Source organism: Cariama cristata, unplaced genomic scaffold (genome assembly GCF_000690535.1).
Source record: "Cariama cristata isolate BGI_N322 unplaced genomic scaffold, ASM69053v1 scaffold951, whole genome shotgun sequence".
NCBI lineage: Eukaryota > Metazoa > Chordata > Aves > Cariamiformes > Cariamidae > Cariama > Cariama cristata.
The window spans coordinates 58,822-72,423 of NW_009597352.1; the positions used below are offsets into that span (position 1 = coordinate 58,822).

Genomic DNA, 13,602 nt, shown 5'->3' on the forward strand with positions numbered 1-13,602 from the left:
ATCTGATCAAAAAGAGTCTTAGTTTCACAACTTTCCAAATGTCCATGTATGCCTTTAACATTTATCTGAAGAAATCCAGAACCAGTAGAAAGAGTGAAATACCCGCCCTGCTTAAGTAGGTGTTGTTCAAGGGAATTCACTCCATTGACATTGAAGGGTTGCTTTCTTTGAGGAGTTCTGTAAAGTAACACTGAGATCGAACCTAGTGAAAGTGATTCCCTGGCCAATGGCAATAAAGTCGTCTAAATCGTGTCAGCTAGGTAGCTGGTTGACACAGATCCAACACTGTTAGTTTGGGACTGTTTACTGAAATATCTTGATGTTTAGTCTTGCTAGCCTGGTAGAAATTAACTGAAAGAAGAAATTAATGAAAAGATAAAAATAATCTCTAAGGTTATGGAGAATAAGATTATTTATAATACCTCAGGATCCCACAAAATTCTAGGAGATTGAAATAAATGTAACATTAGATGAAGTTGGTCATTGTAATTTATGATCTTGAAAGTAAATTATTGTATAGTTAATACATATGTAATTGCAAAGAACCTGGTTAATATAGTTGTGGCTTACAGAGATGTATACTTTCCATTTGAATGGCGCTGAAAAGTACAGGCCTGTTATAAACAGTTGCCTAATATATCATTCAGCTGAACTGCAGATTAAGTAGTAACTGGAGCACTGCAAGTTTGGCATTGTGATGTGGTTTTCAGTGTCTGAAACGTTCATTTCTAGCATAGAGACAAAAAAAAATTGTTGAACAGGAAGCACTTCTGATTTTGTTACATCACACTTGGACTATACTATGGAAACAGGATCTTACTGTTCTTGGTAAATGTGGTATTCTTCTATGTCCATTGAATCCTTTGCTATGTGATTGCAGTTCAAGTTATTGTGAAAGTATTTTTCAAAGATACAATAAATGAAAAGAAAATCCATGCATTAAAGATAAGACAATGATGAAAATGTGGTGTTTTTTCAGACCAATCAACAAAAAGCATGATTATTTTTGGTAGGGTATAGCAGTGATTGGCGCTGTTCTTCCACAAAACCCAGCATAAACCTAGACTAGAAATTCTTCTAATTTCTTTTGTGGCAACAGGAATGAGGAATTGGTAAACTCACAACTGTTCCCTTCAGTACCACATTTCTTTCTTCTGTCTTTAACCTCCCCTTCCACTTCACACCCCCCCCCGCCCCCACAATTGGTATTTTTTTTCTAGTTAACATAAGACTTTTGTCCTAAAAACCTCACAGTGTTGGAAGGGCAGAATTTGGATACTCCAGATCAAGGCTGATAGATTTGTTTGCCCAGCAAGAGATAGCATTTTTGCTTGTTATTAAAGCAACCACATCAATAACAGCAAAACAAGGAGTCTGATCTAAGTGTATCTTTTTCAGGTTGCTAAATCAAATACATAAAAGTTATGACTTATTTTATTTTTTCCCCTGGCTGTGCAACTGCTTTCCCTGTATCACAGTCTCATATAATTTTTTTCATTGATTCCTTGTCTATACTCTTTTAAAAACAGTATTCATAACAGAGTAATAAATATGGTGTACTATTTTATGTCTTCCACTTGAAAGAATAAAGTACATTAGCTAATTTTGATTAACGTGGTGTTCTGTGTAAATTGGTTCTGTCAGACTAAGTTTTCTGATATTCTTCCAAAATATTTTTTTTTTTAGATTACAGATACTTCTTTATACTTGTGTAATGATTTTATTATGCAATTGGGATTAAATTGCCATTAATTTTAATGCTTTTAAGTGTAGTTTTCTGTACTAAATTTGTCATTCTGTTACAGACCTCTAAGTAGATTCAGGTATCTTTAGAAAGTAAAGAACCCTTAAAAAACTTTGAAAAGCTTTATTAGATGGCTCTGCCCATTTATTAAGCATTTTGAAAGTATTATCAATAAGCCTTTCATTAGAGTTAAAATACTTAAAAGCGACTCATATTTTAAGCTTGATGCATTAACTTTATGCACTCATCTTTAAAAAACCCCTGATTTTCTATAAAAATTAAACATTGTCATGGTAAGAATTGTTATGAATCTAATTCTTACTGACAATCTAGTGAGTTTTATATAAATCGTGCAAATTATAGTATTCTGGCACGAATTCTTCTCTACCTGACATGTCTACCTGACTGACTCCTCCCCTTTTCCAGTCATGTTTTTCTAAAGAAACTGCTACACATACCTCAAATTTAGAGCAGCTATATGTTAAAAAAATAGCTGTCTGGAGAACTTAAAAATCATAACTTAAAAAAGAAAGGATCATAGTTAAATTTAAATTCCTGAGCTTCTTGTGACATTCCTCTCCCAGTCTCCTTAGCTCTTTACAGGAAGCAGAGAAAACGTTTGATCTCTTATTTAGAGCTCGAAGTATGTGCTGTAACTGAATGTTGGTATCACTCAGTATTAAAACCCATAATGCACTGTTGGATGTGTCTGACTTCCACTGGTTCAGGCAGAAGGCACGGTAGGGATGTCTTGTTCAGGTTTCCTTAATGTTTTAAAACTGTACATATATTGTTGCAATTTTTGGTTTCAATTTAGGCTAATGATAAAAGATGTCAAGACAGGGTCTTTATATGATTGATTTTGTTTTACACTGTTAAAAAAACTGTTTAAAAACTTCTTACTGTAAAAAAAGAGAAATCTGTTCAGTTCAGATCTTTGTAATGGAGAATAGCAATGCATTGCTTTTTTCAATGTGTGCACATTCATTTAGTACCACATTTCTCTCTTCTGTGACCAAAACCATGGCTGATGACCATAATTATTCTTGCTTTCTACCTGTGGTACAGGGTGCTTTTTGACAGTTTTTGTCCTTTCTAGAAAAGGTCTTAAGTGTTTATACAGTACTGCAATAGTTTGTGGAAGTTCATGAATGTGACCTTTCTGAATAAATTTTCGATTACATTGTGGTCTATATCATACTTGACTAAATTTGATGGTTGAGGTTGTATCTTCTAGTTCTCTTTACCTTTCTATTGTCTGCAGAGGTTCAAAAGTTTTTCCGTGTATGGTATTCTGTGCAATACAGATGCTCGGTTTCTTATCGAACTTTGTCCTTTTTCCCCTCTGACTCAGTGTATACAATGACTTTCTGATTCCAGCACAGTTTACGCACCCTTAATTGAACAACAGGCAGCATATACTGCAGTTGTACGATGGCAAATTAACTGGGCCTTATGCTTGTGTTGATAATGTGCTTCCAGATGGGACCTGTGAAGGTTTTTGCCTGTATTCTCATAAGTGGGAGCACTACTTTGGGTCATTTGTTCCTACTCAGCCACCAATTTATATAAAACTTGCTGTAAGTTGTTATCTTGGAGTTTTTACAATTTAAAAACATGATTGTTCTTATGATTGAATGGCAATCACTGATTCTGCATTGGCTTTCTTCTCTGTGTTACATTATTTGGGTACATGCATTCCCTGAAAGACTCCAGCAGTTGTCTTATGTCTAGATCCAAAGCTTACCAGATAACTATCGAAAACTCAGAGGAATAAATCTCCAAAGTGCTTGCATTGGCTTCCATCATTATTTTTGTTAGGGATAAGTAATCAGCAAGAAAAAAGGAAGCAGGGAGTACTGGGCAGAGCCTTTTGTGCTTCCTGCCCCGCCTGGGCCAGCCAGGTGGAACCGCCCAAGAAGGATTTCAGTAGGGTCACAGTGTAAGAACCTGAATTTTTGTTACGTGATCCTGCTGGTGAATCTACCGGTATCTGTCCAGATCTGTAGACAGCGCTGGGAAAATGAACATGCAAGCTGTGCAGACTACCAGATTTGGAAACATAGATGACTTAAAGCAGGTTTGTTACACAGCACATTTGATTGACCCTGAATCCTCAGAACTTAAACACGATTTGGCAGGTAACCAAAGGATGAACAGACCAAAGAAATCACCTTTCATTTTCATTTACTTCTGAACATCCAGGAGTGCTATCAAGATTTTTTTAAAAAGTAGTTAAAAATTGTCAGTCATTTTCAGCATTATTCTATAAACTAGAATGTTAAAAGGGCTGTAAAGCTGGCCAAAAGCTGGTAGAAGTAGGAACTCTTTCTTTTGGATGCTTGAATAAAACCAGTGTCCTTGGATAGTGCTGTGACATAATAGAGGATACTTCAAAGAAAGAAGTGCTATGAGCATTAGTGAACAAGTGTTCCTGGATGTTAGCTTTTGTGAACCTTTGTTAGGATCTCAAATTTCCCAAGGTTAAAGAATGATGATGAATTCTGTAATGAATTTACATTCTTTTCTTACAATTTGAGAAAAATTACAACAGTGCTACAGAACACAGAAAGCTGAACATAGTGGTCCCTTCTTTAGTATTGGTTGTGACAATAAAATCCGTCAAACTGGGACAGTTTCACACTGTCATGGGTGACAAATATGGGACTGCAGAATCTACATGGCTAGATTTTCTACAGATCTTTCAGAAACATACATAATAGATTTTTTTTTCTGAAATGTGTCTGAATATGAATAGCATAGGCTTTTAAGAGTGTATTATGAAAAGTATCTTACACTAAACGTGCACAATTACAGAAGAGGTCTTTTTACCATTAATACATTCCCATTTGTCTTTTAATACTTTTAATTTGCAAAAAGGTTGGTTAGAGAGAGGTTATCCTCTTGAGACATTTATCCCTGGAAAAGAAGAAAAGGATTACTGGTCAAAACTTCTTTCAAATATGCAGAAATATATAATGTGCATAGTGATGCAGAATTTGTTATAATGATCTGATTAATATAAGTAGATTTGACACTGTGTATGTATAAGTGAATTTAAACATGACCAGGAATGCTCCTGTGCAGTGGAGTATAATTATTTATGTTAGCAAATTGTTGAAGTACCCTGGGCAGTGAACTGGCATAGGTGTGAACAAACTGCCACTGAAGCGTTAGTTGGTATTGAATATGGCAGAGTTAGGGCACTTTCTTAATCTCCAAGGTATAGCTGTAGAAGGAAAAATGGAGGGTTTTAGTCCACAAAATTGAATTTGGATGTCCTATATATTGGGTGAATTCTTTGTATGAAGAGAAAGGCCTTCGCCCAGCCCCCCCAGTTTATTTATTTGTTTGTTAAATATGAGATTGACTATTACTACTTCTTTCTCATTCGATCATTTAAAAGAAATGGTACGCAACATCCTCTTGCAAGTAGGCTAAAGAGTGTACCAGTTGGCTCTGCATGCACAGTGCAACCTATGTGCATGTGTGCAGTCAGCATGAATACCTCAAATTAATCAGATATGCTGGGTATATGCAGATAATTATCCTCTTTATTTCAAGTTGATTTCCATGAACTCACATCATTATTAAAAGGTCCTTTTGGAAAGAGGATAAAGGACGTAAAGCAGATGGAAAACCATGGGGACCCAAGTAGAGATATAGATTGAGCATTGATGATTATAAAAAAGAGTGATTTCTGTTGTGTTGTTAAAAGAAAGATACTATTTTCCTGGTTTTATTGCCATTTCCCTATGATAAGTAGCAGCTTGATACATAGATACAGGATTTTTTTTTTTGCCAGCCTAGATCAGAAGAACTGTTCCCACTTTATATGTATATATAAGTTACTAATTTTCCCAGAGAAACATGGAAGAATACAATAAATATGTTCAGATTATAATTTATTTCCATTACCTATGGAGAAATAATAGGCCCCTTCCAATAATTCTGTTCAGCCAAAATTAAATTTTCAGCTAGAAAATGTGTTATGCTCTTCAGAACAGAAACTGTACATGTTAATTTTTTAATTCTGATATATAGAAAGAAAGAACATATATGAAAATATTTTACATGAGCTGTGATTTAGACTGGATTAAATTCATTGTATTTCTACAGTTTTCTTTCAAACCTTACTATATAGTGAACTGCAATTCATATTTTCTTTCTAGGTTTTAAACTGATAGTATGGTGACTGAGGAGATTTATTTTTTTTTTTTAAGTTGGAGTACACTTCCAAAACATTTATTGTCTTGGGTTCAAGGTTCTAATGTGATCATATGGTGAATACTCTTCAGTTCTGAAACATGCCTCTTGCTTCGATTTATAAAGACTCAGAATTTCTAGACCTTCAGCCATGCTACAGTACCTCTTGTTCTTTTTTTCTGTTCGAGCTATTAAGCAGGTAGTGTGTTGAGTAGGTATTTTTACAGGCATATTTAGATAAACCGTGATTTTTTTACTTGAGAAACAGGTGCCTGGATTTCTGAAATTTCCACCCTTGTAGCATCCTTTTAACGCATTTTAAGTGTTGTTATCTCATTTTTCCAGGTGCTATAAGTATAGAAGAGTTAAGCATTTTGTCTAAAACTATGAAGTGATGTGAGTCAGTTTGCACTTTTAAAACTTCTTATTCAGAACAACATTCCTTCTCATGTTTTTCTTCTGTACTTATGTATTTTAGGTAATTGTCAAATCTGGACCAGGTACCTTTCTCAGCCTGGCGGTATATGATGATTATATCTTCTGGTCAGATGGAGTGAGGAGAGCTATTCTGCGTTCCAGTAAATATACAGGAGGAGATACAAAAATTCTTCGTTCTGATATCCCGCATCAGCCAATGGGCATTATTGCTGTTGCCAATGATACTAACAGTTGTAAGTCACAAAGCAAGATACACTATTTTGTTATTTCCAGTATTGTTCATTTCAAGAATTTTAATGAGTTTTAATCAAGTTAAAACATTTCACGGTGTTTCATAAATCCCTTTTGTTGTAGGAACTGTTAACAAAAGATGGGATATAACCTCTTCCCCAAGTAAATAAATATTACTGAATGACCATTTTCTGCTATGGACATTGTGCTCATGTGATAGCAGTTAAATCATTTCCTATCAAATATCAGCAGTTTTGAATGTTGTGGGGTTTTAAAATTATTGTATTCAAGGTAACTTCGTTTGTTTATATTTAGTACGCTAGCATCTGAGTCATGCTGACATTTTCATCTGACTGAGAAAACTTGAATCAATTGCCCATGAATCTGAGATACGGTGATCTTTGCTCTCTCGAAGACATTGGCTGTTGAAGCAAATTTAATAAAACAGAGTTCATCTTTTATCATTTGTTTTTCAGGTGAGTTATCTCCTTGTGCACAAATGAATGGAGGTTGTCATGATTTATGCCTTCTGACTCCTGATGGACGAGTGAACTGCTCATGTAGAGGGGATAGAATACTGATAGATGATAACAGATGTGTGAGTAAGTAATACTAGCTGACATGATGCTTTTCTATGGTGTGATGCAGTTGGCTATCATAAGCAATGACAGCTGGCCCAAGCCATTAATTTTATTGCTTATATATACTGTAAAAATTGATCTGGTAGTTCAGCACATACCAGGCTTTTAACTGTTTTATGTCGTATAAGGCTTTTGGGGGGTTAAAAAGCATTAATACTTATATTCCCCTTAAATTCCAATTTGGGTATTTGTTTGCATTCTACTCAGCATTTCCTATTTGCAGTGTGTTTCTGTTGAGCACAAATATTTTCATTTCATATCCTTAGACATATAAAATAGTTCTAAGTTAGTAACCAGTTGTTGTATTTAATCATGTAGAATTGGTGTTTTAGTTATTGGGAAATGTATCACTTTAAGTTGGCAGACTCCTTGGAGACTGGTTTTGTTGGAGAATATTCTGTATTACACTGTTCTAAGTTCTCCTTGCATCTTTCCGTGCTTTCTCTCAACCAGTATGTCTCAGTACATGATGAACAAAATACGAGATAACTGGTTTTTTATAGTTCAGAAGTGGTTCAAAATATACATTCATCCATTGAAACTTCTTTAGATCTCACTGTCCCTGTGCAGAATTGATGTTTATGAACATGAAGTACGTGCTGGTAGTTTGGAAGGATGCGATATACGTACACACTCTGCACCTCTGTCACTTTGCTAATGCTGTGCCTTAGCACGAGTCAATTAACTGGAAACTGTTTCCCTAGGGATGACCCACATTCATGATGTGGAACATGACTTTGTGTTTCTCCCCTCAACAAGTGTAGCTGGCTGGATGTGGAATGGAGGGAAAGCTGAGGGGGACAGTGTGCAGTTCCTTATGTCTTTGTTAATATATTGTAGCTCTTCTGTCACACTTAGAGACCTCTTCCAAATTCCAGTGGTTTATTGGACCTTTACCTCTGTCGGGCAGAAATCCCAACTCTTAGATCAAGTTCTCCACTTCCATATTTATCTGCCAAGTATACCTGTTCTGCTGCTTTGGTTTAATAGCTTTGACCCACCTGCTTTCTCTAAATCAAATTTTTTGATCCTAACAGTAGAGAAACACTGTAACATCCAAGAAAAAAATATATTTATGTTTTGTATATTTAGCAAGGTTTACTGTCCTGCTAGAAGCTTAGACAGTTTACCTGCTTCAGACTCTTCTGTGGCCACCTGTTGCTCCTGAACATCGACATACCTACTCCTTTGCTGACAGAGTTTATTTTGGGCATACCACTGGTATTTTTCATGCTAGAATGACATTAAGCTTTACTGGTACATCTGAGTCAATAGTACTTTCACATTGGTGTTTTTGTAACAGGAAAGAATGCTGTTGTTTAATAATCAGCTGAAGAAGAGCAAGATGGGTGCTTCTGCTAAGGACAGTCTTAGTCTCCCTCCCGTCATACGCCTTTCATCAGCAATAACAGTTGTGTAACTGAATGATGACTTAACTGACTTGCTTGATTGGGAGTTAGGTTTTTTTGGTTTTAGACCTAGTTTTGATTGGATCAGTGAGCAGAGCTGATTCAGCTTGACACTGCAAGATCACTAGAGCTAGTTAAGGAGAACTAGTGAGAACAGAAGACTGTGATGAGGTAAAGGGTAGAAGTACACCTTTAAGTATTGATGTGATTTTAATTTGGCTCAAGGCATCCTTAGGGCTGGACCCTAGTCCTTTCGAATCAAATTCTTAGGCTTGGCAGCTAAGCTACACAGCTTTGTGAAGAGCCTGTAATTAGTTTTATGCCATACCAAGCTAATTGCTTAGTTATTGTATCTAAAATTTTAATCCTAAGATTTCTTTTGCCATGTTTGTTTTGGATCCATAGCTTTGCCTTTTGCTTAATTTCCTAAAATATTGCTATTAAATGAAACCAGATGCATTCATTAATTATGCATATGATCAGTGTAATCATATAGTAGCTACTAACATGTCCCAAACAAATACGTGAATTGCTACAGTTTTATTCTGCTCTTTCACATAGCTCATAGTTCGTCTTCGACCTTTACCTTGGCTCACACATACACGTTGTTGTTAGTTGAGAACTAAGTATTTACATTGTGCATTATAAGGTCACTGAGATTTCACAGGAAGACCTGGTTCTGTAATTAAATATATGGAAGTATGAGGGTTAAAACTCTTATTCTTCACAACAGGGAATATACAGCTGATCTAGACTCAGGATGCAGTAGTAAAGTAGTGTACAACTAACCTGTATTACATTTACAACTCTTACTCAAAAACTGTTTTGCCTAGCTGTATAATTGAGATACAATGAATTTTGCAGATGATTTGCAGTGACAAAGATTTTAATTTAAACTATAATATTGTTTCAAGAGTAAGAGAATTGTAGTCTAGTAACAGAAACCAGTGATCAACTGAGATTGTATGGACAGGAATCTGATTGTTAATGGTTCAAAGATATTAATTAAGACTTTACAACTTTACACAAAGATATTTTCCACTAGAGCCAAATGTTTCTGCTTCCTGCAGATGGAATATTACCACCAAGCTTATATAATCACCTTATTTCACCCTCTGACACTGTCAAGTTTTATTGATTTTGATTATCCAAGAGAATTCTTGGAGCTGTAAGATTTCCTTAAGTTTCATTGCCTACCAGTCTGCACTTGGTCTTGTGAATCAGGTCTGTCATGTGCTCAGCTAGCATTTTCCCATCCCTTTACCCGTGAGACAGAGTATGGTAAAGTACAGGAATTACTGAAGACTTGGAATTAACTGCTGCCGCCTTCTCTGAATCTGGCAAGGAACTTTTCCTTCCTTGCTAGGCTGGCAAGAGTCTAATGGGTTTTTTTACTTCACAGCAGGGCAGAAACCTCATTGGCTGATAAAGAAGACAAAATCAAATTGTAGAAGGTTAAAAGTTTTTCAATGCTTGGTTAAGGTATTTATATCATAAACATTTCCATTTCCTAGATTAATTAGAATCAGAGAAAATACAAATAAGAGTTGTAATTCTTAATGTCTGGAGCAATAAGGAGGTAAATCTTTTACTGAGCCTCATTTTACCTTCATTAAATGTAATGGATGTTATTTATTTCATGTAATGATTTAAACTCGTTGCATGAATGCAATAAAAGTCCTGGTTTCTTTGGAGGTGGGATAGAAAGATGGTTGCTGACATCCCAAGGAGGTTGAAAAAAACACAACACAGATGAAAAGCATAACTGCTATTATGGTAGTAGGATACTCCTTTCTTAGTAACAGTTATGATTTTTGCTTACCTATCGTAATTACTACTGAGATAGATAAAAGTGTCTACATGTATCCATTGGGTTTGTCTAGGGCTATATCAGGTGAGTTAGTTGAAGTCGAACCTTAATTAAAGCACTTTTTCTTGCCTGTTTCTTTACCTTGTAGAGGCAGTGATCAGCATTGGAAGTGAAAGAGGGTCAGCAGATAAATTCCTAGGTCTCATAATTTATTTTATGATATTATATAGCACTTATATTTTCCAAAAGCATTACAACTCTTAAAAGAAAGGGTGGAAACAAGACAGACTATAGTTTAGCTGTGAGAAGGAAGGGTGGAAAAAAGACAGACTAGTTTACCTGTGAGATCAAAAGTTTCTTTCTTTGTAACACAGTTGAAAGGGATACTCAATAAAATTGAAAGTTAGGAACTCCAACTGAGAAAAGGAATTAACTCTCCTTTCAAAGTGTAATTAGACTATGTAACTTACTGCCAGTCAAGTCTTGACTTGAGACAAAGCTTCAGTAAAATTCAAAGAGGGATTGAATGGTTATATGGGTGATAAAACTACCCAGACTACTTATTTCTCATCAAAGGAACAATTTTGAAAGGCATTAAAATGCTTTGTTTCTGAAAGCTGGGGTTTGAAGCAATCTCTACAAGGGTTTCCAGTTAGACTTTAACTGAGGGCAGATTATACTATACATACATTTTGATTGGTTTTTTTTTTGTTTTCCCCTCATCTTTATCTAAAGATTGCAGTCTAAGATGCAGAACTAAATGAACTACAAATGTAACTGAGAATGACTTTTCCTAAGATCTAAGTTTTTACAATGCTAAAAAATGGGGGGGAAAGAGAGCAAAATAATTGCTGCAATAAACTTGATTAAAATTTAAAGTACTGTATAAATCATATTCAAGATTGGATCTCGCCTCCAGAATCTGTATTTTTAGCGCTTCTGTTTTTCTTCAAGTTTGAATCAAATAAAGAAATGTTTTCAATTTATATTGCCTTGACTTTTGCATATAGGAGATATTGATTCTCACTGAATTTGTACAGAAATAATTATAATGGAAACAAGAAAAAAGGATAATAATTAGATATCATTTCCCTGTTCTTCCTCTCGAGTCGTACTATAAACTTCTCCTTTCTCTCAAGTTTGATATTTTGTTTAGAACCATACACATGAATCAAATGTACATACTATCATTAAGTTCATGACCAAACTGTTCTGTGTCAATTTTGTGATGCTTTTTTAGTTTCTAACTGAATAGAAAATATATATGCAAGAGAAAGCAGGAGTAAAAATTTTAAATGTACGTCTTGTTCTCTTCTAAAATAATAGGTAAAACTTCCACTCTGAGAAGGTGAGAACAGAAAATTTACAAGCCTATTAATGATTTTTTGTAAATAAAAAGAAACAAGTAAAGTACAAACAGCAGGTTTTCTTCATTGGATGTTAGGCTACATCTTCAGCATTGGATGTAGTACATTAATGCTGGTACCTGTGTACACACAGAGCAGCTGCACAGTGCCAGAAAACAGAGTTGAGAGTTCAAATGAACTGCTAGGTAATGGTAAGTGTTTACTACTTGCTTTTGGATGGGCTATGTTGAAGAGATTTTTTTAAACATCTATTAAGAAACAGTTGCATACAAGCTGGGGGTTGTGGAGAGGAATGTGTGGGTAGAGGATAGCTGAGCATAGTAGTTACAGAATCACTGCCTTTAAGTTGCTTCAGTATGTGTTCCTTCGTGGATATTTGGCTATGTATTTTTCTTTTGCAGACTCTCTCTTACCTTGGCTTGGAATTCACTCCCAACATAAAATTTCTGAAAGTTGTCTACTCTTTAGATATCTGTCCTCAATCCTGCATAATAGTAACAAATTTGCCGAGAAGTATAGCAGTCTTGCAGGACACCACTCTGTAGAAGCTTTTAAGTTCTGACGTCTTGGTGGGGTTTCTTTGTACTTAGAATTTCAAAAACTGTGCAGGAGATATTTTAAATGAAGCCAACATTTTTTCTCATTTTCACTAAGTGTAAAAACTATTATAAATTACATGTTAATATGTTTTATTTTTAGCTAAAAATTCTACTTGCAACATTTATTCAGAGTTTGAATGTGGAAATGGTGAATGCATTGATTATCAGCTGACTTGTGATGGCATTGCTCATTGTAAGGACAAGTCTGATGAGAAACTTTTCTACTGTGGTAAGTATTTCCAGATATTTCACCTTCACATTCTTATTTGATTATACGTGCTTCTATTGGTTCCTCTGTGACTTTTCTATTTATTCATACCAACTGCTCGCCAAGATGCACAAGAAGAAAATGCCAACTCACACATTAAAAAAAACCCCCTGACATTATATGGATAGACGTAACTTATACCTGAACATATTTTCCTTGCAAACTTCCTGTATTAGCTGACTTATATTTAATAAGAAGTATCTCAAATGTTCCTGTATTTCTGACTCTAAAACAAAAAAATAAAGAAAAATACATCTAGCTGCTTTTTCAAAGATGAAAAATTGAGGATTTTCAACTTTAATTTAGTAGTTTTTATTTAAGTTTCCATATTTAATAAGATTTTCTCTGATTGTGAATAGAAAACATTAAAATAGAAGTATTATAAAATGCAAAAATGGCTGTGTAATAGTTATCTTCCCAGTCACTTTTCTGTTTAACTTTATAATATCATTATTTTTCACACCAATCAGTCTGCATCGCTCAACAGGTTAGATGTAAGGGTGTCTGCTCATTACTTGCACAATTTTCCCAAGGGATTCTTTCCTTATCTGTGTGTTTTGGTTGTTTTGTTTTTTTCCCTGATAATCACTAACTGAATCACTTCCAGGTTTTGGTGTCCAAGTTTGCCTGCTGCAGTGTGTAAAACACTACTGTTCCAATAATTTTCCTAAATCACTGAATCACCTTAGTGAATTCATGTAATCTGCACATTAAGTGAAATCTCCTTGTTACCTGTGTGCCTGTAACTCTTGGCCTTTATCTTGTTCTGTATATCCATATCACAGCCTTGGTGTCTCTTCTGTTTCCCCTATGAACAATTTCATGTCCCTTCAAACCCACCCATTACTTTTATACCTGCCACCTCTATAGTTTTATGAAAATATCTCCT

At 35.1% G+C, this 13,602-nt stretch overlaps 1 protein-coding gene across 1 annotated transcript in view; it reads left to right on the forward strand.

Annotated features, from left to right (window-relative positions):
- Positions 1-13,602, forward strand: part of LRP1B (low density lipoprotein receptor-related protein 1B) — a gene marked incomplete at its 3' end in the record, with an annotated part of 167,099 nt that overhangs the window by 57,589 nt on the left and 95,908 nt on the right. The window contains exons 14-16 of the mRNA XM_009708817.1: positions 6,429-6,621; positions 7,096-7,221; positions 12,546-12,674. Of these exons, the coding sequence (XP_009707119.1) occupies positions 6,429-6,621; positions 7,096-7,221; positions 12,546-12,674 (448 nt within the window). The remainder of the gene's footprint in view (positions 1-6,428; positions 6,622-7,095; positions 7,222-12,545; positions 12,675-13,602) is intronic.